Source organism: Marmota flaviventris, chromosome 8, assembly GCF_047511675.1.
Source record: "Marmota flaviventris isolate mMarFla1 chromosome 8, mMarFla1.hap1, whole genome shotgun sequence".
NCBI lineage: Eukaryota > Metazoa > Chordata > Mammalia > Rodentia > Sciuridae > Marmota > Marmota flaviventris.
In genome coordinates, this window is record NC_092505.1 from 11,013,955 (window position 1) to 11,041,727 (window position 27,773).

General features: G+C 47.8%; 1 protein-coding gene across 2 annotated transcripts in view; it reads right to left on the minus strand.

The window, feature by feature from the left end:
* Eva1c (eva-1 homolog C) overlaps positions 1 to 27,773 on the minus strand; it is a 78,639-nt gene that overhangs the window by 20,373 nt on the left and 30,493 nt on the right. Inside the window, exons 2-4 of one of the 2 annotated variants that reach the window (XM_027929286.2) lie at positions 22,153 to 22,349; positions 19,359 to 19,482; positions 13,418 to 13,570 (exon numbers count right to left, since the gene is read on the minus strand). In XM_027929286.2, the coding sequence (XP_027785087.2) occupies positions 13,418 to 13,570; positions 19,359 to 19,482; positions 22,153 to 22,349 (474 nt within the window). The remainder of the gene's footprint in view (positions 1 to 13,417; positions 13,571 to 19,358; positions 19,483 to 22,152; positions 22,350 to 27,773) is intronic. The other variant, XM_027929288.2, reaches the window with a different exon arrangement.

Below are 27,773 nucleotides of genomic sequence, written 5' to 3' on the forward strand. Positions count from 1 at the left end.
ACCCTGGGCTTGGAGTGAATCCCTCCTTCCCTGCCGGCCTCAAAATACTCCAGCCTAAAGGAGGCAACTTGCCAGCCTCCTCTCTTGGTTCCTTCTGGGTGACAAGTACCCAGAGCAAGTCAAGAAGTTGATAAAGCTGGAACAGACTGTTTTATGAGCCTGTCTACACCAAGTGCCAGAAATGTCAAGTACATCCTTGGGAAGAGCAGGTTCACCTCTACTGCAAGTTGAGCATCCATAATCCCCAAATCTGAGATCCAAAATGCCTCAAAATCTGAACTGACTGAAGGCCAACGTGACCACCCCGTGGAAAATTTCATACCGTGAAATTTTGTTTCCTCCACAAAATTATTTAAAATATTGTATGAAATCACTTCCAGGCGCTGCGAAGAAGCTTTCTATGAAACAGAAATCAATTTCACGTTCAGAGTCGGGTTCTGTTCCCAAGGTATCTCATTTTATATATATATGCAAATGTTCCAAAATCCAAAACGCAGAATCCAATGCAAAAGACCCCATGTCCCAAGCACCTGGATAAGGGACACTCAGCCAGCGGTGCAGTGGGGAGTGCATCACTCGGGTCCTTGAGTCACCCAAGGCTCAAGTTAAGGTTTAATAAAGAGACTGTTTGCAGAGGTGGGGCTGGGAGGAGGATGCGGGGCACCATGAAGGACCCAAGGAAAGGAACAGAGAAGAGAGATTGTCCCATCTCCTCAAGGGGCCGGGGCACAGCGGGGGAAGATCCACAGAAAGGGAGGCTGGATGGAGCTGGGCCTTGGGTTGAGCGTGGTCAAGCTTCTGCGGTGCTGAGAGGAATGTCCTGCCAGACGAGAGCCCTGGGGAAGGAGAGGGTGTGCTCCCCCGCTGCCCACCCAGCGCTCGGTGTCCCGCGAGGCTGGTGCAAAGCGACTGTGACCTGAAGGCCCACATAATGTTGGTGTTCTCTTCAGCTGTCCCTGAGCGTCCCCAGAAGACGGCCGTGGTTTAGACTGAATGTCATCTACCTGCAGCAGCCGCAAGGGGCAGAACAGAGCAGTGGCCAAGGGCATGGCCTCGGGCCAGCTGAAGCCTCAGTTTCCCACTCGGACAGTAAAGGTTCTGGGAGATGATTCAAGGTTGCGACAGGAAGTGAAACCCTTCAAGTACAATGTCTGATGCTGGTACCCACTGTTTCCCGTCACCTTCGTCTTCATCAGGCCACTTTACTCAGATGGTGTTAAAGTGCAGATTCTAAGCGTCCCCTAAAGAGCCATGTACTAAAGGCTTGGTCCCAGGCTGGCACTATTGAGAGACGTGGAACCTGTGGGCGGTAGGCCCAGTAGAAGGTCTTCAGGTCATTGGTGGTGTGCCCTCCATGGGGTGACGGGACTTCAGCCCCTTCCTCTTCTTCTCTCATTGGTGCCCAGGCCACGAGGTAGGCAGCTTTGCCATCCCATGTGCTCCCCACCATGATGTGCTGCCCCACTACAGCCTCAAAAGCAACAAGGCCAACCAAGCATGCACTGAAACCTCTGAAAACATGAACCCAAATAACCTCTCTGCCTTTACAAGTTGATTATATCTGGTATTTTGTTATAGTAACTGGAACTGATAACAGACAGGAAAGTGGGACTTTTGAAATAGGCCTAGAGGACTTTGACAACTGATAGTCTAAATTATACTCCTTCTTTGGTCCTGTGAAATGAAAAGAAGCATAGATGGTCTGTTGTGCAGAAGTAAATATTAAGACCTGTATATAGAAAAAAAAAAAATGGAAGGAGATTCACAAAGACGGTCATAGAGGATATTGTTTGTTAGAGGGAATGATGCAAGATTCCCTCTCACCCCTATGGATTTTAAGGTACTTTCCAAGTTTTCGTAAGTTAACATTGCTTTAAAATAAGAAAGTATAAAATGAACTTTCTCAAAAAGTAGGATAAGATTCATGCCTGGACAGAAGACAGATTTTGAGTAGCAAGTCTCTTGGAGGCATTTTTTTTTCATAGCGTAACATTTTCTGTACATATTATATTAACTATTCTTTGTAAAACTTAACTTGCCCCAGAAGCCATGAGAAGTTTCTCTAGAGTAAAGACATCCTCTCGATGTTCCTGCGGTTTATTTTTTTTACTGCTTTGTGGACGTACAGGGCTGATTAAGGATATTTTTGTTGTCTTTAGGAGTCTGGTTGTTATTTGGGGTTCTTGGTTGAGCACATTTACCAGTTGGGAAAAACAAAAGATTCTGTTTCTCCTCAAATAAGCTCAACTGCAGTCCAGGAGCCTGAGGCGGCCCAAAGCCCCTCCCCCACCAGACCATGACAGTCAAAGAGAAGCACAGTGCAGCGCGGGTCCCAGTGCAGCGGGCTGTGTGGGGAATTACCAACACTCTTAGAAGGTCAATGTTTTAAAACATGATTCTTCTTGTTTCCTCTTTTTTTCTGTTAATTTTTCATATTAAAAAACACAGATAAGCCAAAACCGGGAGAAAAAAAAGATCTCCAATAAATCCTGCTATCAAGAATAAAAACTGACCCTTAAAGAACATTCCTCCCTTTTCTGTGTGTGAAAGTCCTCCATCAATGGCCGCACATCATTTCACCATGGATGATACTCCTTCCTACGCAGTAATATATTTGTGAATGTTTTAACATAAGCATTATCTTAAAAGAGTTGCACTTTTAATTTTTTTTTTATTTTGTGGATGTGACAACATCCATAAAGCATAAGCATGGTAGCTTCTGTAGGAGTTCTTGGTGTTGGATTCCTTTGTCAGAGGGTATTAAAAACATTAGGGCTTGAGTCACAGACTCCAAACTAGAATCCAGAAAACTGGCTCTGGTACATATCACTGCCAGAATTGTACAAGTGTCCTCTACACATTGTACTTTCATAGAGCTTTGTGGATAAATGTGCCAGACCATATTCTTTAAAGCTAACAGAAGAAGAGGGGGGAAAAAGACTCACAGTGGTGCACACCTGCAATCCCAGCAACTCGGGAGGCTGAGGCGAGAGGATTGCAAATTCGAGGCCAGCCTCAGCAATTGAGCAAGGCTCTAAGCAACACAGCAAGACGACCCTGTCTCAAAATAAAAATCAAAAGGGCTGGGGAGATGGCTCGGTGGTAAAGCACTCTTGGGTTTGATCCATGATCCACAGTAGGAGAAATAAGGACTCCCGGGAATAAGCTGATGGGAGGTCTTGGGGCCATTGGTGCAGTGGACAGGTTTCCGTGGGAGTGAAAGAAGTTATCTCAGTGAAAGAACCCACAGTGTGGTTTCAGGAAATGGCCCAAGGTGATTAAGGTCTGACTCAGGTTTGACCAGGTCCTTGTTGACACTGAGCTCTGACCCATTCGCAGGGTTTTGCCATGTCTGTCCAGGGTTATTTCCCTCCCACGCTGATCTGCTTTGCGCCCTGTGCTGCTGGCTGACTAGACTCCCCTCCCGTCCCCAATACGTGTGATAACAAGGTCTTCAACCACTCCAGCTTTGAGTTTTGGCAGTTGTTGAACACTGAAACTGCAGTTAATCGCTCTGTACAGCCTGTGTTTATTTAGATAATTGGGCTGGCTGCTCTGAAGTGGCCCGTCTTGGCAGTGGGAGCTCCTGGCACCCCTGATCTTTGGCTGAAACGCCCAGACCTGCCCACACTTGGCCTTGGGACAGCCTGAGCCCCGCCTCTGGGGCCCGTCCTTTTATTAAGGAAATAGCAGAATCCCTGGATCCTTCCCAGAAAATGTAACCGCAGCAGGAAGTGACGCCCCGTCGTGGACGGCCCACCGGGCTCAGTTCTGAATCCCATGGCCTCCTTCTTTGGGAAGGCTCACGCTTCTCGTGTGAATGCCATGTGCTCATGTTCACGGCTAATGCTCACTGGGGACTGACAAGGAGCCACCGATTTCATGCCTTCCTTTCCGGTTCCCTTCCACCGGATGAGGCCTAAGTTCCAATGGGCCCGAGTCGCTCCAAGACCTTTCATAAATGCCTCTGGGCAAGCCACCGTCTAAAGGAACTCAGATCCGTCTCTTGACAGATCCCGCAGGAGAGGACGATGTCGCTTTTTGAAGAAGGTCTCACGCTGGCTTGTTCGGTCTTCCTTTTTACTCTAGAGTGTGGACATCCCTCTGTGTTGGTTTGGGAGAGCGGCTGTGACACGTGCCACAGACTGGGCGGCTTAAATACCAGAAATGTGTGTCTGGGGGCGGGGAGCGAGATCAAGATGTCAGCGGGGCTGGTTTCCTCGGAGGCCTGGCTCCTTGGCTTGCCGATAGCCGTCTTCTCCCCGTGTCTTCACACAGCCATCGCTCTGGACATACCTCCTCTTAGAAGGACGCCAGTCATCTTGGATTAGGGCCCATTCTTATGACCTCATTTTGCCTTAATCACCTCTTTAAAGACCCCATCCCCAAATAAGGCCACATTCTGAGGGACAGGGTTAGGGCTTCAATGTATGCGTTTTGGAGGGGAAGAAGACAAAGTAACCCAAAACAGCCTCCAAGGTGATTCCCGGTGTAGCCTCTTCCCACAAACCCTAAGAGGGTCTGTGTGCCCAGGAGAGTGTGGCTGAGGTCAGAGTAGGCAGCTCTAACTGCTCTCTGCATAACCTTCCTGGGAGAAGCCAGATGCCATGTTTCCTTTTAAACAATAAAATTTTGGAATATTTTGTTACATAGTCATAGAAAATGGACATGCATTTTGATACCTGGAAATGGATGGCTGGGGTAACAGAATCCTAAACTGTGGGAATGCCCCCGGACTAGGTGACAGAGCTGAGCTGGGAGGACCCTGAGGGGGGTTTAGGGTAAGTCTGGGGGCCTTGAGAGAAGCCCAGCCTCTGTAGTCTTTGTGCCCTTTGGTCGCGTGTGGCCTCGGAGCAGAGCTTGGATTCTATGGGGAATGGCAGGACATGCTGGGACGTTCCCTGAGGGGCCTGGGCTGCCCTCGCCCCTGATTTTGGTCTTGAGCAGCTGTATCTTTACCTTTTACTCTGCTGTGCCACACAAATATAACCATCTGTGTGTGGGATGATGGGAGAAGGTTGGGAAGCTCTGTTCAAGACAAGGGTGTGGTGTGTGACCCATTGTGACCACTTCACGCCTGCCTCCCCATGCCTGGCTGTCTTGATGCAATTCCAAAGGGGGCAGCTGAAGACATCATGCCCAGAACACGGGGGCACTGCCCTCCCCCCTCTGCACCCAGGACAGAGGCTGTTTTGAGGCAGGAGTGAGTACCCTCAGATTCTTGGAAACGTTCAGTAGGAGCATGTGTCCCCTTGGAAGGGTCCCGACAGCCAGGCAGCCCTGGGGATGCTTGTAGGGGCATGATGGCATCTCATTCATAACTTGGTGATCACATGCACACACATCCTGACTTCTACCAGAGGCCCCTCTACACAGCCACTTGGTCCCTTCCTCTGAAATTTGTTCTGCATACAATATACATGGAATAGAAAAAGGTACCAGCCCTGCACAATGAACCAGAACTACAACCTCAGAAATAATAGACTGCAGGAAAAGCACACGAAGGGCTACTCTCTGTACTCTTCCAAGAGGCCATAAAAATTTGTAAAATCGATCTATCAATCAATAAAAATCCCAACAGAAAAAAAAAGAAAAAGGTTGCAGAGATCATGTGTGCAAATATGAACACAAGAATCTCAAAACCATGGGGAAATGTTCAAGGTCATCCATAATTCAAGAAACAAACGAAAACGGTGTTGCAGGATCATTTTACACCTCTCAGATTGGAAACATCCAGGAAAATCGCACATACGGCTGCCAGAATTGTAGGCAAAGCCGCAGCTGTGCCTCACTGTTTACACACAGAAGGTGGTAGGGAGAAGATTTTGGAAAGAACTCTGATGATACTCATGAAGAACTGTAAACACACCCATGCCCTCGTCGGTAGAAGATGTCTGAGAATGTCTCCCAAGAAAATAATCTAGGAGAAAGAAAAAGCTACAAACACAAAGTCATTATACGTTACTCAGAATATTTTGAAAGTCCGAAGCAACAAGACTATCCAGCCACCAGGCGATGGTTAAATAAGTGTATAATGTAGGGGCTGAGGTTGTGGCTCAGTGTCGGAGCGCTTGCCTAGCACATGCGAGGCCCTGGGCTCAATCCTCAGCACCACATAAAAATAAATAAACAAAATAAAGGTGTTGTGTCCATCTACAACTAAAAAAAAATTTTTTTAAATAAATGAGTGTGTAACATATTCCTTTAACAAGATGGTAGGGAGGGATGGACAGAGTTAGGACCTTGTTGGTCACCTGGAAAAACACCCAGGACAAAGGAAAACGAAAAAAGCAGAATGCAAATTACCATGATGCTTGAGACCGCAGGACTTTGAAGAAATAAAGAATAGACACGTTATCATCTGGACCAGTGTGCAGTTGGATCTTTTTGTTGTTTCTGTTAAGTATTATTGCAGTGTTGGTACAGAAGGGGAAAATGATGATGATAGTGATGAGGATGAGGATATTTTAGAAAGGCCTAGAAATGCTCTCTCCCTCAGTGTCTGAATCTTAAAGCCACACTTCACTGTTGTGAAAACCGAAGCCGTCCCTGACCACTGGGGGCTTCTTGGTGATGTGTGACACCCTGAGCCTGAAGCACATGGGGTTTGCCAGACTTTCATTTATATGCGAGAGGAAATGCATGCCAGCCACCCTCTCAAACCAGATGTTCCGGGATGCAAACTGGAGAACACCCTCCTAAAGGCGGATGATGAGAACCAGTCTGTCTACCGAATCATGCCAGGGTCTAGGGTAGAGGATAAATAGCCCTTTCCTCTTCTTCAAAGCCGGACGGCCGAGCTGCAGAACCAACCGGGAAAGCAGAGCTGAGATCACACACACGCTGGCAGCCTGTGGCCTGGATGTTGCCCGTAGGCATGTTTTGTTTGGCTCCCTTGGTGTTTTAAAAGCTGGAACATTTCACATTTTCTGAAAACCCAGATTTCCAGCATCTCATGAGTGGTTAGAAGCTGTGACAGCAGGCCCACATTCCCAGACGACCATCTCTCTGCAGGAGCTGCGTGGGCACCTCTGTGTGCTGGGGTGGGGTGGGGACTCCGGTTCATTCACACGTCTCCAGGTTCACACGGGCACTTGTTCTGTGCCAGGCGCCACTCTCGTTGCTGGGAGTTCCACAGACCTGGTACCTGCAGAGCTCAGATTCTGGGGAGATGGGCCACACACAAACATCATGGAGTCCTTCCACCCGAGGAAGAAAATCAACCAGGGGTAGCTGGAGGAGGGTGGCAGTGACAAGGTGCTGCTCGGGCAGGTGCTGGGGCACTGCTCTGAGAGGATGTTCCAGTGGATTCCTGGATCATGACACTGGGCCAGCTATACAAAGGCATGGATTAGAGCCCAAGCCATGGGCTGGGGATCTAGCTCAGTTGGTAGAGTGATTGCCTTGCAGGCACAAGGTCCTGGGTTCAATCCCCAGCACCACCAAAGACATTTAAAAAAGAGAGTCCAGACCAAAGAAGTAGCTTGTGCAAAGGCCTGGGGGTCTGAATGAACAAAAGATGTTCCTGAGATTTCGAGGAAAGGGGACAGAGTGGCAGGATGTCAGCCAGGACCAGGATGGCTTATAATGCGCAGGGTGCAGGGCTTCACAGAGGGGGCAATGTCATCTATTTAATCTTAATGACATCCCTCTGCCTGACAAATATAGGGATGCAGCCCTGATGATGCAGGCGAGAAAAGCTCAAAGGGGGCCAAGTGGGCTGGGAGCACAGAGGCCAGACTACAGAGGCTCGGGCACCAGAGGGAGTGTACAAGACTTGTGGATAGGTCTCTGTGGGGAGCTGGAGGTCCAAAGAGTGTACTTTTTCAGGTGGGTGACATCAAAACCTCTTTATACAGGAGGGATAATGGGATGACTTTGTGTGCCATGCACAGGTTAAAACCTTGAGGTGTGGTTTACCTGGGCCCAGTGAATGGTCTCAGCATCCAGTTAAACGAAGAAAATGTACCCACAGGCAGAGCCTGGCACCCAGGCATGCCCTGAGGTGCATCCACCTCGGAGGTGAGAACGAGGCTGAGGTTTGCACACAAGGGTGAGGCTGAGACGAGTTGGATGTCCTCAAAGGCCACCCTCAGCTTTCCCTTTGGACCCCTGCACGCGGCCCAGCACAGGCAGAGGGGCTCTGGCGTCTGGCCTGTGGCTCACAAAGGCAGGGCAGAGCTTGCTCAGCCCGTGTGCCCCAAGAGTGAGGGACAGACACGCCTGATGGAGAGGCAGGGGCTGGGAGGGGCTCCACAGGTCCTCCTGCCTTGACCAGCTACCCAGGGGCGCAGACTCCATTCACAGACCCGAGAAATCCGCCAATCTCCATGGAAACCTGTCTCCTGGACATGGTGCCTGTTAATACTTCATTGGACTAATTACGTTTCCAAAGAAATTGAACCCAGGTCCCATCCACCTTCCAGGAACATAAGGCAGCAACCTACTGAATTTAAATCCTTCAGCCGACAGATCTTACTTGGCTGAAGGAACTTTTCCCAGAAGAGCAGCTGAGACAACCTCTTATTGCTGCTTCCCCAAACACACGCAGCCAAGTTAGACCCAGTGAGCCTGAGAAGTGGTGCCCTTCCCCTATATTGCTGTGGGGTTGGGGGAGCACTGAAGAATGCAGAGCCCCTAATACAGAAGAAACAGAGCCCGTGGTGCCCTACAGGACCCCACGAGTGCCCTTTTAGGAAACTCGCTTGAATAATAAAAAGGTTAGCAGTTAAAAAAAAAAAAAAAGAGTGAAGTCCTGTTCTGCAGAAAGAGGTTAGATCCAAGAGCTTCTTATTTAACCAAGGAATTCAGATCACATAAGGAGATGGGAGGATGCCTCTGGCCTCCCTGGGGAGAAAGGCCAGCCCAGAGTAGGGAGATGCCTACAATGGCCCAGGCAATGGTCCCCTCACCTAAGACAGTAGCAGGGAGAAGGCAGAAAGTGTGGGGACCCTGAACACAAAGAAACCAATGGCTTCTGTCCAAACATGAGCAGGTGTAATTTGAGAGGGAGAATGGAGATTCGGGAACTCTCAGGTCACTCAGGGGAACGGAGCAGAGGAGAGTGCCGTTAGCAGCCAGTGGAGAACCCCCTCACATGTGCCTCTCTGCTCATTTGACAGTCACACCTGGAAGACAGGAGCCCTGTCCCCCAGATCTACTTCAGAGCAGCTGGATGACCATGCCTGCCTGCCTTTGGGGATCTGCCAGAGTGGCCTTTTAACAGATCTCCACATTCTCAACAGAGCAGCTTTCTCCCAACACTGGGTATGGGCCTATATTAGTCCATTTTTATTTACTATAACAAAATATCTGAGACTGAATGACATTGTAAAGAAAAGAGGTTTATGAGGCTCACAGTTCTTGTCCAAAGTCAAGGGCCCACATCTTGTGATAGTCCTCTTTCTGACAGAGTCCTGAGGCAGGTGAGGGCATCAATAGGCCAGAGATGGGGACAGCATATGTGTGTGTCTCTTCTGGACTTTCACTTTCTGCTCTTAAAGCCACCAGTACTCAATCATAGACTCCACTGGTCCACTGGGATGAATTTATCTAATCCTATCACCTCCCAAAGGCCCACCTTTTTTTTTTTTTTTTTTTTTTTTATAGAATTGGGGATTAAACCCAGGGGCACTTTATCACTGAGCTACAGTCCCAGCCCTTTTTGCTTTTTGAGACAGGGACTCCCAGAGCTGCCCAGACTGGTCTCAGACTTGTGATTCTCCTGCCACAGCCTCCCAAGCAGTTGGGATTAGGCCTGCGCCACCACGCCTGGTGCCTGAGGCTCCACTTGGAAACACCCATAATCAGATTAAATTTCCTTTTAACACCTTCCAGGAGGGATTAAATGCCAGCGTGTGAACCCACGGGGACACACTTACACCACACCCAGGCCCTAGCATTCTACCCCCCCGACCTCTAAACCTCCTGTCTTCATAACCTAAGTGACAATCGCTCCATCTCCAACAGTCTCATAGTCTCAACTTATCCCAGGATTATTTCAAAAGTCCAGAGCCTCATCTGAGACTCAAGGCAGACTCCCGCAGCTGTAAGCCTGTCGATAAAAACAAGTCCTCTCCTTCCGAGATACCACGGCAGGCCAGGCTGGGGGTGGGGAAACATTCCTATCCCTAAAGAGAGAAATAGGGAAGTAGAAAGAGGAAGCTGTCCCAGGGAAGAGTAAGATGTTAAATCCCAAAGCTCCAAGTTCAGCATCCCACGCACACTACAGGGAGGGGTGAGTTCCCAAGGCTTTAGTGTGGCTTTACAGCTGCAGCCGTGATTACTCTCTCATGCAGTTTCCCGCAATGGGAGCTGCACGTTACTGGGGCTGGGGTCCCCAGTGAGCCTCCAGTCCTATGGCTCTCTGCAGGCCCCCATCCATGGCTAACTTCCTCCAGGCCCTCTGGCTCTCCTTTCAAATCTCACCGGCTCTTGCATTCTGCACACTCAGCACCAGGGTCAGCTCAGCACCAGCAGCCCCCAGCCTGGGCCATGCTAGCAGAGTGCCGTCTTGGGCTGTGCCCCTGGAGGGTGTCTGAGCCCCTTTCCTGACATACTGCTGCCCTGGAAGGTCTCTGGGCCTGCGAGGGGAGGGCAGCCTCTCTGGATGGCCCGGGCTCCTGTTTCCCATCCTGGTGTGAAGCCCTAGCTTGCTTTTATCCTCACTAATCCGGCAAGGGGTTTCTTGGTCAGGACCCTCACCTGCTTTTCTTAGCTTCTTCCTTGGCCAAGCTGTGTGTTGATTCCTACCCTTTCCATTCTCTTTCCTTTTGACTCTCACAGTCAGTCTGACCAAAAGCAGCCCACAGTGCCCAGGACACAATGTAAACGCTTTGTCCTTTTGACATCTCCTCTGTTAAGTGAACTAGTCCATCACCATTGGCTTTCACAAAGCCTTAGGGCATGTGCACAATGAAGTCAGGGTCTTTACTCTTTCATAACAAGGGTGACCTTTTCTTCAGTCTCCAAGAAGATCCTTGTTTCCATCTCAGACTGATCCCTAGTCTCCTGAGCCCTCACCAGACTTTCTGATAGTGCTCTTCTTATGTATAGTAGCACATTTCTAGCTTGCTCCTTCAGCCTCTTCCAATCTCTGACTGTTACTCAGCTCCAAAGTCACTTCACATTTTTGAGTCTAGTTATAGTAATGACCCATTCCTAGTTATAGTAATGACATTCCTAGTACCAATTTTCTGTATTAGTTTGTGTGTTTTTACTACAATAAAACATCCGAGCTGGGTAACGTTATAAAGGAAAGAGGTTCTGGTTTTAGGTCAAGGACCTGCATCTGGCGATGGCCTTCTTTCTATGTGTGTGGTACTGGGGATAGATAGAACCCAGGGTCTTGCATATGCTGGGCAAGTACTCTACCACTGAATTGCACTTCCAATCCTTTCTTAATTTTTGAGACAGGGTCTTAATAAGTTGTTGAGGCTGGCCTTGGACTTATGATCCTCCTGCTTCAGTCTCCTGAGCAGCTGGGATTACAGGCGTGGGCTATTCTACCTGGCTTAGTGAAGCCTCCCACTGGCAGAGTCCTGAGGTAGAGCAGGGCATGAGAGAGCAACAAACAGAGAGCATATGTGTGTCTCTCCTGGATTCTCTTCTTTTAAAGTCACCAATATTCTACCAGAGGAACTCTCCTGGGAGGACCTAATCCAATCCTCATCACCTCCTCAAGGGCCCAGCTTTAAGCACCAGGGTCAGATAAGGGTTCCACCCTCTTAGTAGCTCCCAACAGAGTAAATGTCAGCTCCTGAACCCTGGCCACGCCCGTGCCATCATGGGCGTGGCACATGATCCTGGTGACCTGGTTCTCTATTGAGTCACCTGCATGTTCACCCATACAGTCAGGCCAATTACTTTTCATTTTTAGGTCCAAGGTACTCCTGAGACACAATTTTATTCCTAATTTCACGTGCCATTCATGAATAAATCATAACAATTTAATACATCAAGGGCTCACTTTAGAAGCTGATCAACAAGCGTGACTCTTCATCTATCTCATGGCTGGGCCTGCTCTCGCTAGTAATGCAGTAGAGAGACATGAAGCTTTTTTACTACCGCAGGCTGGAATTTGATGGCCAATTTTATGCGTCAATATTCAGTATCCAGTTGTTTGGTTAAAAATCAGTGTAGTGCTGCAGTAAAGGTATTTTTTAAGATGAGACTAACATTTAAATCAGTACACTAATTTGAATCTGGAGTAAGAGAGATTGCCCTCCTTAAGGTGGTTGGGTCTCATGTAATCAGTTGAAGTCCTTAAGGGCAAAGAGAGGTTTCTCTAAAAAGGAATTCTCAAGACTGCAGTAATTTGAATTTGAGACCTCAGCATCAACTCTCCCTTGGCTTTCCAGCCTGCCAAACTGCCCTGCAGATTTAGACTTGCCAGCTCACAATCTCCCGCCTTTTTCCAAATATGCGCGCGCGCACACACACACACACACACCAATTAAATGTGTAGATCTACACATTTAATTGGTTCCGTTTCTCTGGAGACTCTGACTAGTAATACAGGCTGGCTCTGGTGAGTGGAACTATCAGACTGCACTAGGGCATCATCTCTTAGCTGCAGATAGCAGGCCTCTAAGTGGCTCTGAACACTCTAGATGAAGTACAGCCTTGAGGTCTTGAACTGGCTCCTCACTCTACCTGGACACTCCTTTCCAAGTGTCTGCAGGATCCCTCCTTTATCTTCTCTAATCTCTGCCCCACGTGAACCTCACTCCATAAACTCTCGCCTCTTCATAGCATACCCTGCTTCTCCACCTCCCCTCTCTGGTGTGATTTCCTCCTTAGACTTATCTGCACCTGACATATGACATAACGTTGTCAATCAGTATCCATGAGGGATTGGTTCCAGGGTTCCCTGCAGATGCCAAACCCCATGCATGCTCAAGCCCCTTAATGAAAATGGTGTAGTGTTTGCATACAACCTAGACACATCTTCTCATGGCTTTAGATCATCTCTAGATGATGCATAATACCTGGTGCAATGTAAAAACTATGTCAATATGTGTTACATCACTGTTTAGAGAATAAGAATGGGGGAGTGTGCATGTTCAGTGTAGGCAAAAATTTCCCCCCAAATGTTTTCAATCTCCATCTCAATCCTATTGAATGAATCCGCAGAAGTAGAGCTCACAGACCTGAAGCCCACTGTACTGGTTCCTTCTTTTCTGCTTTCTCATGCCTGCCCGTCCACTGCTGGAAGGTCAGATCATCAGTGTACAGATTGTGTTGGTCGCTGATGCCTCCTCGGTGCCTAGAACAGGGCTCTGCATACAGCAGGTACTCAATAACTGCTCGACTTTCCCTCTGACCCCGATACTGGCCACTGCAGGGACGTCTTTCCCAGGGGACCCAGGGCCCTAATCCACTCAGCACCTAACTATAAGCAAACAAAAGCACGCACCGAAGGGGGGCAGCCGCTGGGCTTCGGAGGCGCAGGTGTCCCTCCCCTGGGTCCTCCTGCCGTAGGTGGCGGAGTAGATGTTGAGGAACTTGGATTGGTGGCAGTGCAGCTTCAGCTCCTGATCTTCACACACGGTTTTGTTTTTCAGTTCATCTGGAGTGGAAACAAAAGCCGGCGACACCATCAGCTCCCCTAGGAAGCAACAGGAACGGTGAGCACTGTCCAAGTCCTGGCGGCCCGTCCCCTGAGCTGTGCTCAGGACCTGTCTGCCAAGGGCATCTGTGGCCCTGGGAAACAAAGTCCTCTGCAGGAAGCAGTGGAAAGTGACCTGCCGACAGCAGGGAGACCCCAGGAGTGATACCAAGGTGCAAAGAACAGACGCCAGGTGAAGGGAGCAGAGACCCCGACGCCCCGGAGCCGCTCCCTCCCCACTCACGGATTCCTCGACTGCAGGGCCCTTTAAATGTGGACCTGGGACTCTCACAGGGAAAGACCAGGAGTCACCTGGAGAAGCACCCAGGTAAACCGCACTGCCAATGCCACCATCCGCTTCCCCAGAGACGAAAGAGAAGCAGAGATGCTATAAAAGCAACTACTACTACTACTATGATGATATTATTATTATTATTTTGCTAGGAAACTGGGCCAAAAGAAGGTGCTGAGTCTGTAAAGAATCCCTGTTTGTGGAAGTGTAAGGAGTTGCCCCACAACCAGGAACCCAGGTAGGGAAAGTTTGCTTATCTGTTTGCCATAACAAATTCTTTGAATATTATACAGTGACATTATTAAGTCCACGGGCAAAGAAAACACTTTATTTTTTAATAGAATATCCCCAAATCATTCAATTAGTGAAAGGTTTTAATGGTGATTTTATTTTTAACATATTTGCTAACACTCCAATATGAAAGACTGTGTACCTATAGTTCCATTTACAGCTGTCCCCACATCATCCGAGCTCCTGCCTTCTAGGCTTTCAGTTACCAACAGTCTGAAAGTAGCCAATGGAAAATTCCAGAAAGATTGACTACATTCCCATAATTTTTATTATAGTAATTGCTATAAATATTTTATTATCATTGTTGTTAAACTCTTACTGTGCCTTGTTTATAAATTAAACTTTACATAGTAAGTATGTATAAGGAAAAAAATCACATATATTTCAGGCATCCACTGGGGGTCTTGTAACACATTCCCCATGGATGAAGGGGGACTATGGTGCAGTCACCATGTGTTAATTGACAATGGGAATAAATTCTGAGAAATGTGTCACGAGGGAATTTTATCATTGGGTGAGCATCACAGTTACTTCCCCATATCTAGATGGTACCGTCTGCTACACACCTACGCTACCTGGAATAGTATGTTACTCTCCTGAACACCACAGGCAATCGTAACACAATGGTAAGTGTGTGTGCACCTAAACACATCCACACACTGAAAAAGCACCGTAAAAATACTAGTTGATAGGAATTTTCCAGACCCATGGTCAGTTTATGGGACCATTGTCATATAGGTGGCCTGTCACTGCCCAAAACGTAATTATGTGACATGTGTCTGTATACAATATATTCAGAAAGGGAAGTCTTCAGGGGCAGGATGTAGATGAGTGGTTTCCTGAGGGGATGTCATCAAAGAGTAATAGAAAATGGACACGGGAAGTGTTTTGAGATGGTAGAAATGTTCTACAACTGGACTGTGGTCATGGAAGCAAAACTCGGTAGATATATACTAAAGATCATCAAACTGTGCACTCAAATGCATGATGTGTATGCTACAAAATTATACAAACTTAATAATATCTTTAACTTATAAACAATAATAACTGATACTCACTTTTTTGTGTGGGGGAGAGGATACCAGGAATTGAACTCAGGGGCCCTTGACCACTGAGCCACATCCCCAGCCCTATTTTTTTTATTATTTTATTTAGAAACAGGGTCTCACGGTGGCTCCCCAAAAAAAACAAATACCCCAATCAATAAATAGGCCCAGGACATGAACAGACACTTCTCAGAAGAGGATATACAATCGATCTTAAATTGTGTACTATTCTGAGTAGTGAGTAGTATGTTGAAATATTTGGCCACCTGGCTCTATCCCACCCAGGACATGAATCACCCCTTTTTTTAGTGTATCCATTTTATATGTGCTACCTGCCTGATAGTCATTTACTAGCTGTCTTGGTTACCAGATTGATTGTCACTGTATTGCAGTACTTGTGTTCAAATTATTTGTATTTTACTTGATAATGGTCCCAAAGCACAAGGTTATATTGATGCTTGTGATTTTACTATAGTATGTTGGTATAATTGTTCTGTTTTATTATTAATTGTTGTTAATCTCTTACTGTGTCTAATTTATAAATTAAACTTTCTCATAGGTGCATATATACAGGAAAAATACAGTACACACAAAGTTGAGTATTATCTGTGGTTTTGGGCATCCACTGGAGATCTTGGAATACATTCTCTGTGGATAAGGGAGGACTACTATACATAAAATGGGAGCATTCAGGATTAATCAAGGCTCAGAGCAGAACTCATGTTACAGATGCACAAAATCCCTACCCTGTCTAGTTCCCAAACCACCACCCTGCCTGTTAGTTTGACACTAGGAAGAACCACATGCAGAGGGCACCAGTGGCTGGGTAAATGTGTAGAAGGCCCTTTACCTGCTCATTGGAAACAGCATAGCAGTTTGAACTTAGAGCCAGGGAAAACTTATTTCCTTTTTTTCTAAATAAAAAAAACATATTGACCCTGACCCTGACTTTGGAGGCTTTGAGTCTTTTGGGTGAGTCATCTCCACAAACGCATGAGGATTTCCATGCATTATGCTAAGTCCCACCAACACTGACATTTTTTTCTGACTTCAAGGGCCCAGGGTGAATTTAATGCAGACCAGAGGCCAAGCACCCACTTCCAACTAGGAGAACACCAGAACATGTGAAGAATGCCTGCCAGGGCCAGAGCATGTCCCCCAAAAAAGGGCAGGAAAAGGCAAGACAAAACCAAGCTTTATCTCAAAAATGGAAACTTTTTTATTTTTTTAAATAAGACTAGATTTTTATTTATCTATTTATTTATTGGTCAGAATGTTGAAAAATTAGAATTTTTTTTTTTAAAGGCACATCATTAAATGTATCTATTAGCCACATCTCTGAGTTGCCAAAGGCCATTCATTGAAGGTAGCCTGGAGGCCAGCAGAACCCACCCAAGGTAACAAAGCACCTTCACGTGAGGCCTCCAGAGATTTCTGTCTCCAGATTACAGGCAAATAATCGTCCGAAGTGGAGGGGCCTGTGCCTGTCACATTATGTCCTGGGGGTCACTGTTGTATTATATTTAGTCACTTGGTTCTTTGGGCATGTGCTATTTCACCTAAGAGTGGCATTTCTGGGCTCCAAGGGACAACAGGACTACTAACATAGTTACTACTTTTCTTAGAGGATTAGGATTTGCTTTGGGGCTCATTTGCTCTGCAGTGAGGGGTGAGGGCTGCCTTCCAGAAGTGAGTCACCAACACTCCTGCCTCGTAGGTGAGGAGCTGCACAGGAGTTTGGGGAGGTAGCGCCGTGACCCTGCATAGAGGACCCTGGAATGAAATTCTCCCTCTTGATTCTACCCATTACAGGGCTGCGTGGGACACCCCATCTCTTTTAATAATACACACACAGGGGCTCCTCGGCTTGCAATGGGGTTATGTCCTCATAAACCCATCATGAGTTGATAATATCATTTTTAAACAGAAATCGTGTTTTTTAATCAGAATTTAATTCATTTAATATGCCTAATCTACCTAACCTCATCGCTTACCAGCAGAGCACACTGTAAAGTATTGGTTATCTCCCCTGGTGGCTGGATGACTGACTGGGAGCTGTGGCTTGCAGCCATAACTCAGCATTGCAAGAGAGGATCGTACTGCATACTGCTAGCCTGGGCAGAGATCAAAATTTGAAATTTGCTAGGCTCAATCCCCAGCACCAAAAAGAAAAAAAAAAAATGTGGTTTCTACTGAATGTGTATCTCTCTCACACCATGATGAAGCTACATGTAAACATCCTAAGTCTGGAACCATCCGTACAGTTACTTATCAGTAATAGCCTTTTAAAGATGGGCAGCGGAACAATTTGCCATGATAAAAGTATCTTATTACGGGCATTTCTTACGATAGTCAGAACATGGTGACATTAAAATGCAGACAAGCATTTGGTCACTTGCGTTTTTAAATTCTGTACAGTGTGCCCTGCCATTTCCCTCACCCAGGAGAGGCCAGGCCATTCCCCTCACTGCCCTCGGTCACTCAGATCTTTCCCAAGAATGACTATCTTCTTACTTGAATGAGAGCTTCCGGTGACTGCACTCACCTTCATGACAAGTCTGGTGCTGAGCATTTTACATGCACCACGCTGTTTACAGTCTCTACGACAGCCCTGTGGGGAAGTGGCATTATGTTCTTTTACAATTGAGTCCTGGAGCCTCAGAGAGAGTCCTGAACACGACCCCAGAAGACACAGCAGAAAGGGAAACAGATCCAGAATTGCCTAGATCTAAGACCTCACCAGAACCAAAACTCTCTGTAGACTCGAGATAGAGGGAATGGAGGGAACACGACCTCACTGGGGATCTTGCCCACATTTCTGTAATTCTCCAAGGCATCTGGTAATGGAGCACACAGCACAGGGCGGGGTCTGGCTGTTCTGCAATACTCAGACCTGTTTGTGGGTATTTGTGATTGTGTGTATATGAGTGTGTGAGGGTGTGTATGATAGTGTGTATGTGTGAGCATGTGTGATCGCGTTGTGTATGCTGCAGGGTGGGGTGTATATGATAAGATGTGTGTGTCAATGGAGCATGTGGTGAGTGTGTGATTGGGTGTGTGCACGTGCATGGATGTGTTGTGGGTGTGAATGTGTGTGAATTAGTGAATGTGTGAGTGCATTTGCATGCATAGTACCCGGGCAGAGCCACGGGGTGGTTCCAAGGTTTCCGGGTCCTAGCAGGGTTTAGGAGAAGCTTGGATGTCTGCAGAGAGGATCCAGGGGTTCTCCCCAGATGTGCATTAGAGATGTGGCACACATGTGGCTCTACGCCTCCTCCCCTCCAGCACCCAGGCTGCAGTGTCTTGGGGAATTCTGAGCTCCAGAAAGAGAACCAACAGAGAACAAAGTGCAAAAAGTGAAAATGATTGTATGGGGATCCAGGGATTATTATAAAAATTATCACACCTTATGTTTTGGTTAAATGCTGTTGCTATCATTTCTTTTTCAACGGATTACTTAAGAAAGTCTAGGGACGCAATCCCTCTTGGTGTTTCTCAGGCACACACTGTGTGCGTGGAAGAATGACCCACTCATTGAACAGGGATTGTATTTTTGGCTGATAAAGGGTTAATCACAAAACCAATTTGCATTAGAAATAGCAAGAGTCAGTGGAGAAAAGCACGGGAATCAGATAGGAGAGATTGCTCTGACCATGACTTTTTCTCTCATTCTCCTTGGAATGAAAATGCTCAACAGAGTCTTGGCCATCTATAAAATTCAGAGAAGGCAGTTCAGTTCTAAACATTTGAAGCAGTCGTCTCTGGTGACTTCCTTGTCTCGGTCCTCAAGGACTCCAGCCTCCTACCAGGACTGCCTCTAAAAAGCAGAATTAGTTCTGCATTTTGAGGAAAATCAATGGCTGTTCCTTGTCACCTCTGATAGTTCAGCGTCAGTCAAACTGAGTTTTATGCACTGGGAAGGATTTTTAAATTCATGGATTTATAAAAACACACTGCATTCTTTCTGCCTGTCTGTCTCTGTCTCTCTTTCTCCCCAACGTTTCTGTTAACAAGGTTTCAGAGTTGGATAAACACCAGGGGCAGAGAATTTTCATCAGGAGATTCCATGAAACCGGGAACCAACCCCACAAGCACTGTTCCCCCCTCAGAAGTTACTTACTAGGTTGGCATTTAAAGGAGACCAGGAGGTATTTACTGCTTCCTGGACAAAGGTCAGGTCCAAAGACACGGCTATTGACCAGGAGGTGGCAGGCCCGCTGGTTCTGGCACTCGTCCAGCACCTTCTAGAAGGAGGGGTAGAAAAGGCACAGGCTTGTGAACGCACACCGTGTCCGCCAGTCCCCACACCTGTGCTGCTCCGGGCTCTGAGGAGCGGGGAAGCCTCCCCACCTGGCCTAGCTGTGTTCAGGACAGAAGCACCCACATGTGGGTGAGGGCGCTGGCTCCCTGCTCCTTCCCGAAGGAAGAGACCCGATCCAGCAGAGCCAGGACCCATCATCTTAGGACCGACACCCAAACAGCTCCAGCTGATGCTCTGGCTGATTCCTTTGGCAAAAGTGCTGACTTCCGGAGGCTCCAGGGGACATGGGCAATATCAAGTGTCAAATAGCAATGATGACCAGGAATCATCCATACAGCTCCTCCCCTTAGAAGAAGCTCTACAGTGGCCCAGGCGGGGATAGCTGGTCAGTGGGACAGGCCCCAGACACCCCAAGTCTTTCCAGCTCATGACCCAGCAAGAGACCAACAAGGGAAAATTACCGCTAATTCCTACCATGATCAAACTCAAGGGTATAGAGCCCATGTCTCCCTTGTGGAGCAATTTACTCAGTGGGACACTCAGGCACTGTGCTGAGTATTTACTCTAAAGCTTTCCTTCATATCTCTCTCTCTCTCTCTCTCTCTCTCTCTCTCTCCTGATTTTCCTTTTTTTTCTAGGCAACTCCCTCATTTGATCATGAATCTGCTCTGTGGAAGCTAATGGACCACCCGACCCTGGGCCATAGAAAGTTCCAGTGTTTTACTGCTATTTTTCCAGTTCCTGGTTTCCAAAAGGAACAAACCCTGTCTGTGATTAAACTCAGAGGTCCTAGACTTGAGGACTTGAAGGATGCTGGCTCTATTAGGTGTCACCTGTCACCTCATGGGCCCAGCAGGTGTGGACCTATCAACAGAAAGATACCCAGGAAAGCCCCCAACTCCCCAGGAGGTGTTGCTCTTAGAGGAAGATGCATGTTGGCCTGGTCAAGGGTCACCATAAGTGACTCCGATGTCACAGGACGGCGCCTTGAAGACAAGCTGTGTCCAAGCTGGAAAACACAGAGAGGGGACTTCCTGTTGACACTAGTCTTGGGTTGGGTCAGTCGTGGTCACCTGAGAGGATGTCAACCTGTCCCCTCTCTCTCTGCCATAAGCAAACTCTCTTGGAGGAAGCACCTTGTCTCTGTTCCCAGCTAAGCTTAAAAGTCACAAAGGAAAGGATCTCTTGATCTCTGGATAAAAGAGCAGGGCACAGGGATGCTTCTGGCAAAGGAGCCTCCGAACAGCATCAGAAGAGTGTTCACAAATACTAACTTGTCAGCCTAATGGAACATCCTCTTCCCTCAGGGGCCCCTGGCTGAGGCAGGTGCTCCCGCCTGCCAGGAGTTCATACTTTCTCAAAGGAGGCACTTCCGGCCTTTGGGCACTGGCCAAAGTACTTTTTATGCACCTAAGAGGGCAGCAGACAGCTGGACACCAGGGCTGGGTGGGCAGAGCAATGGGAGCAGGTCAACGGGGATACGGGACCCCTGAGGGGAGAATTAGGGTAGGTTGGGCAAACCAGGAAACTAACTGCTCGCCTCCATAGAAACATGTTGTCACTCATCAGAGTGTGGAAGCCATGTCAAGGGAATTCATTCAAACCCATTCTTTCTGGCCCCGGGTTAATATTTTCACCAACCACGTGACTGCCTGGACACCAAGATTCTTGGAATGAGAGCAATAAATGTGTGTGAAACAGAAGAACCTCCATCTCATCATAATACTTCTGCCTCTCCTCTTTGGGCCCTAGGAAGAGGGACATAGCATTGAAGGTCATTCTCCTTCTCTTTAGTTATCTCAGTAAATTTATCTTTATCTTTGTTTTCTATGGCTGACAAAATCAAACAGCTTCTAACTTTCCACCTAAACTAAACACCCAGCTTTCAGTGTATTCATCTGGAACTTGGGAGTCTAAAAAAAATCCCAGGCCAAGTGTCTCCATAATCTTGACCAACTACTTAAAATGCCAGGATTAGTGTATGGAAGTCGCTTGGGTAACTGAAAACCATGGGTAAGTCTAAAACCATTAGTGAATATTAGTTTGCCCTCCCTCTACACCATCTTTCCTCAAATATACCCCCCCCCAAAAAGGGAATGACTTAGAGTTCCCTCCCCCAATTCCTGGTTCTATCTAGAAGAAAAAATAATTCAGCAGAGGCTGCTCAATATAGCTCCAGAGAATAACAAGAATAATGTGATTATCTTGTGGAGAAGCAAGCCATAGTTTTTGATATTCCTCTTCCTCGTGTCATTCTCTAAGAAGTTGATTGTGAAATTATACATCTGCTTCACAGAAACACTCATGGTTTCCACCAAAGAATTCCTTTTCTACTTTGGTATTTGTGGGGGATGTGGACCCAGTGGTTGAAGCCCAACTGTGCAATAAGGAAGATGCCTATGAATAAATTCATATTGCAAATGTACTAAGGGAGCTCTTCAATAGGTAGGGATTATTTGGACTCTGGTAAAGGCCTTTGAGAAGCAAATAATAGCTCACCTGCAAAATAGGTGACTTGTACAAATTGAGATTTTCAAGGACTGGATTTGCTTCACAAATACATATTCAGGGAGAGACAGAGAAAGAGACAGAGAGAGAAAGAGAGAGAGCTGAAATCATTTTATCATCTTAACACATCTACAAAAGGTAATACCTGCAAGGTGGTGGGTGCCACACAGTTTAAGCTGTCTTCCCTCTGGGAGGCAGGCTGCTGGGAACTACACATTTGGTAATCTTGCCCATAAAATGCCGATTGGACACTTATTGTAGAATGCCGAGGGCACTGCAGATTCAAGTGGTCCCCGTCACAGGCATAGGCGGTGTGGTTTTGCAGGAGTTTGGTTAGGTAACCTGGAAAATATTTAGCGGGGTTATAAGAGGCCCAGGAACCCACCACTCCTTCATAGTTTTGGAGCAGGAAGACATTGGTTCCCCCAGGGAAGGGGCTGCTCAGTCAGGAAGATGTGGGGTGCAGCCGCCATAGCTGCTCCAGTAGAGAAGCCACCGGATGTGGCCAAGTTGGAGTTCCAGGAGCAGATGCCAGTTTTCATGTCTGGGCCAGAAACCGTGGTCTGGGATGGCCCACTGTGAGGCTCTGAGGGCTCCCTCCCCTCAGGAAGCAGAGGGGACTGGCCAGGAGCCAAGGAGTCTGGAAGTACCTCTATAAAGGAGGAAAACATGCTGAGGGGGAGTCCCCCAGCCTGTGGATGCCTGTCCCGAGGGAGACCAGCGCTCTGTGCTCTCCCAGGCCTTGCTGGAGTGAGGGGATGCAGTTTCACTTTGGGAAACTTCTCCAGGGCCTGTCCCCACCCCTGCTGGAGAGGAAAGCCAGGTGGCCCCCTGCACTGTGTAGGGCATGCTGGGAAGAGTGTGGGAGGACAGAGGGGGAAAGGATGGTGGGGTTTGCTGTGGGTTGAATATGGTCCCCTGAAGGCCTATGTTCTCCAGGAACCTCGGAACGCGACCTCATTTGGAAATAGGGTCACTACAGACATAATTAGTTAAAATGAGGTCATACTGGGGTAAGGAGGTCCCTTACTACCACTTGTCCTTATAAGAGGAGAAGAAACACAGAGGACAGCTGAGTGAAAACTGAAGGGACATCTACAAGCCAAGGGAGGCCAAGGATTGCGGGCCACCACGGGAAGCCAGGAGAGGCAAGGAAGGAGTATTCCCTGGAGCCTTAGGAGAGAGCGTGGCCCTGCTGACGCCTGGACTCCAGACTTCTGGCCTCCAAAATGTGGGGAGAATGAGTTTCTGATGTGTTTGGCCAATTTACTGCAGCAGTCAGAGGAAACTAAGATGGGCTCCCTGTCTGGGCCTCCTCAGCTACTTCTCGGGCAAGTTGGAGGAGCTGCCTGGGCAGGAACTCTGGGGAGCCCTGACCATAGCTGGCCGGCACAGGCCCTGCACTACTTCTCAGAAAGGAGGAAGGAAGGTTTATCCAAAATGGAGATTCCCTTCCTCCTTCTCACACCTCACGAGGTCGACAGCCAGGCTGCTGGGAGCAGAGCCAGGGACTTTCTGGTGAGGTGTGTGGGAGATGCAGTTGGCAGCCCTCGGCCTCTGAGAAGGAGGAGTGAAGGACAGCTTCAGAACGCCTGGTTCCCACATCGATGACCCCTGCTTACGTTGCTCCATTCAGGTTTCAAAATCCTCCCAGGAATGTGATTTCTGGCCAAATCCGTTCCCTGAACTTCCTGGAAACTCACAGGATAGTCTGGCCTGGGGTCATCCCATTCACCCATCTAGAATGTTCTGAAGAGGGCTGCGAACACCTACAAGCACACTTAACCCAGGCCTTGAGCTCCCTCTAAACTTTTATTTCCACCCTGAAACCTTAAAAAATCCCACCAGTATGTACAGCTATAAGGCACAAATAAAAAAAGAAAGAAAACCATCATGAGAAGGACCACAAATTCAACTACCCCGAGTGAATCCCCTTGGAGGAGCAAAGTCTAACCCTAACCCTAACCCTAACCCTAAGGGACACCAGGCACCAGTGTGTCTGAGTCTGGCACAAACAGCCAACATCACCATCATGGGGCACCTGGCCAGACACATTAGAAGCCACACTGAGGCCCTCCAAGGTCCTGAGCCCTGGGCCAGGGTCTCCCTGAAGGGCACCCAGGTGGACCCTGACAAGGTGAAGGATACTGGCCATTCCAGCCTCCTTTGTGGGATCTCAGCACCTCACTATGAGCCACATGCTGCTTCCAGGGACCTAGGGTCACAATGATGCTACCTCTAGGCCAACACCCAAGACTGTGAGCCCACCACTTAGTTCTCTCTCTTCAGACTTCTTATCAAAAGCTTCTTGTCCATGACTATATCATTCCCAGGACCGTGATGAGTGACCAGCTGGCTACCATACCCAGGTGATTCTAAGAGCATGACTTTGGCTTAAAATTCATGGTCTTTCCAACGGAATTGTGTGTTATCCAGCTACATGAAAGAAACGACAAGACTCCGGGGGATATGGAGCCACAAGGCAGGAGGGACCTTGCTCCACATTCCACAGACTGTGAAATGGGTGACAAAGAAGCTTTGACTGTGTTGGGCCATTATCTTTCTTCACTCTGTTTGTCACATAGTCTATCCCATCTAAAGAGAACTTGACCTCTGCGGAACCATCTGAATCAAAACACGTGTGTGCCGTGCAGTGGCCCCATACCATACCCACCATACCGTACCCACCATACCGTACCCACCATACTGTACCATACCATATCATACCATACCACACCATACCATACCATACCCACCATACCACACCACACCATACCATACCATACCATACCAAACCATAACATAACATACCATATTCTCACTCTGAAAATGGAATTCTGAGGGCAGAACCTCAATGACTCAATGTGCAGAACTAACGAGTTTGAGCTCATTTGGGCCTTTTGTGCTCTGAGGCAGAGGGGAGCCCCCACCTCAGTCCTAACCCTATGCAGTACAAAGAAGATACATTAGCAATAAAACTTGCACTAAATTTAGTTCAATGCCTTCTTCAAAATCTTTGCCCACATCCAGACTGTGGATAAGAGTCGGTGTCAAAATAAAATGAACTATCAAGCCACCAAAAGACACGGAGGAAATTTAAATTAATATTATGAAATGGAAGAAGCCAGTCTGAAAAGCCTACATACCATGTACTGTATGTCCAGCCCCGTGACATTCTGGGAAAGACAAAACCATGGAGACGGTTAAAAAAACGATCGGAGGCTGACAGGAGTGAGTGGGGAAGGAGGGTGAGTGTGTAGCGCACAGGAGATTTAGGTCAGTGAGATGACTGTATATGACATGCAATGGTGCATACATGCCACTTCCATTGTCCAAACTTTTAGCATGTACAACATCAAGAGTGAACTCTAGTGTAAGCTATGGATGCCCGGTGGCAAAGATGTGTCTGTAGAGGTCCATGTCCATCAGTTGTAACAGACACTCCAGTTGGATCTTTATTGCAGAAGAGCCCGTGTAGGGAGGCAGGTACAGAGAAACTACTTCCTGTTCAGTTTTGCTATGAACCTAATGCTTCTTTAAAAAAATAAAGTGTGTTTGAAATGAAAAACAAACTAAAAAGATCCCTATGCCCCCCAGGGCAGAACTGCGGACAGGGTTCAGCAGTGGGGAGGGGCTGAGCGGGTCCAGGGGAGCTGGCAATACTTGGTTCTTGGTCTGACTGGTACACAAAGGCTGGACTGGGTGAAAGTTCACCCTGCTATCCAGGATTTACACACTTTTATTTGAAGGTAGGTAAATGAAAGGGTTTGTTTAAACAAATTCATCTGTAGTTATCTGGCCAGCGATTTTAAACTAATAATACGAACTGAGACACCGTGGAGCCTTGGAGGGTTTACAGAGCAAGGGGGGCACTGAACCCCTCTGCAGCCAACCGCACTCACACAAGAACACAGGAAGTCAGAGTGACAGCCGGAATCTCTCTCACAAGGACCAGCCATGGTCCCACACACTCATGGTCCTACAAGGTTCCTTCCTTCACCGTCTTCTGTTTGTCAGGGAAGACATTTACAACTACCCATTGATTTAAGCAACGTGGAGGACATGAGGGAACAGGCTGAAGCCATTTGCGACGGTGGAGGTGAGTGCGGGGAACCTGTTTTGTTGAGAGCCACAGCCGAAGGGGCCCCAGCAAACTTCCAGCTGCCGGCTGATGCTCACAGCGGCCCCAGCAACATCTAGCTGATTGGCTCCTCGGCCCCAGCAACATCTAGCTGATTGGCTCCTCTGCGGTGATGCTCATTGGACTGTTTCCCTGCCCTTTCAGACCACGGAGCTGCTCATTGGGGGACTTTTTTGGCTCTGCCCACGTGACCCAGCCAATCGGCCTCAAGAGCAGGAGGATTGTGGGAGGTGGAAAGAAGCTTGTGGGGGGAGAGACAGGCTTGTGGAAAGCCGGTGGTGGCAGTTGAGGCTCTGAGGGTTTTTCCTGAGAGGCTGTTTTGTTTGGCGTGTTTGGTTCTAAAAATAAAGTTAGTTTCTTTTGACAAGTGGCTCCTGATTGTGCCCAGCCAGACTGCGGCACTGTTTAGCAAAGGTTGAAAAGTAAGTGAAGGTTGGGAAAATCAAATGGCCCACATGATAGGCAGAGAAATGGCTCCAAAGATGTCCACATTTCTTAACCCCTAGGACCTGGGATTAGGTTACCTTACATTGTACAAGGGACTCTGTAGATATGATTAAGCCAAGGATCCTGAGAGGGAGAGATTACCCTGGATTATCTGGGAGGGTCCAAGGTAATCACAAGGGTTCTCAAAATGAAGGAAGCACAAGGGTCAAAAAAAAAAGGATATGTCACATGGAATCAGGTGTGACACAGCCTGGACCCAAGAGAGTAGGCGGAAAAGGCAAAGGAAGAGATTTCCTGGAGCCTCCGACTGAAGCAGCCTGGCCAACACCTTCATTTTACACTTCTGACCTCATACAGTACGATTAAACTCGTGCTGACTTATGCCACTAAGATCGTGGTAATTTGTTACAATAGTCACAGGAAGCGAACAGTTTATACAAATGACTGTTGCAACACCCTGATGAAGAGGAGAGACGTGGGGCGATGGTTGTAAGAACTGTGTTTAGGGAGAGATTTTGGAATGTTTATACTTGGAAGTGTACGCATATGTGTATGTGTGTATGTAAATGCACATGCAAATGAGTCCTAGGTTCCCAGGTAGGCTGTGGTCCAAGTTTGAAAGTGACTATTGGCAAGAGATTGCTTGAAATTATGGGCCCCACGCTAAATACAGGGAAGGAAATGAGCACAGGAGAGGGGAGAGGTCCAGGAGAGGAGGAGTCCTGCTGGGTCAGCAAGGTCACACTGAGGCAACCACACCAGCAAGCTGGAGAGGCAGGAGGTTGCGGTCAAAAGTCCTTTGAAGGTAGAGTCATTGCAGATCATGGAGATGTCCCAGAGTAGCCGTAGCAGGGGGTTCTATGGCTGAACCCCCTTCTAGAGAAGGTTCTGGAAATGAGGATGCCAGGGCTGAGAGTGAGGATACCTCCGGAATGAGCACATCCTAAGATGAAGGTGGGAGGCAGGGTGGAGCAGGAGCCTGCTGCCAAGGCAGTTCTTGAACAAAGGGCAGATGATGGATGAGCCGCTCCCAATCTAGAGCGCTTTGCAAAAGCGTATCCGCTGCTCAGTGGGCAAGCCCATTCTTTGCAATGTGCTGGGCAGAGTCCACACACTACTTAGCTTCCCCACACCTGGGTTTTTTGGCTGGTTTAAAAGAGAACCATTAAAAAAAAAAA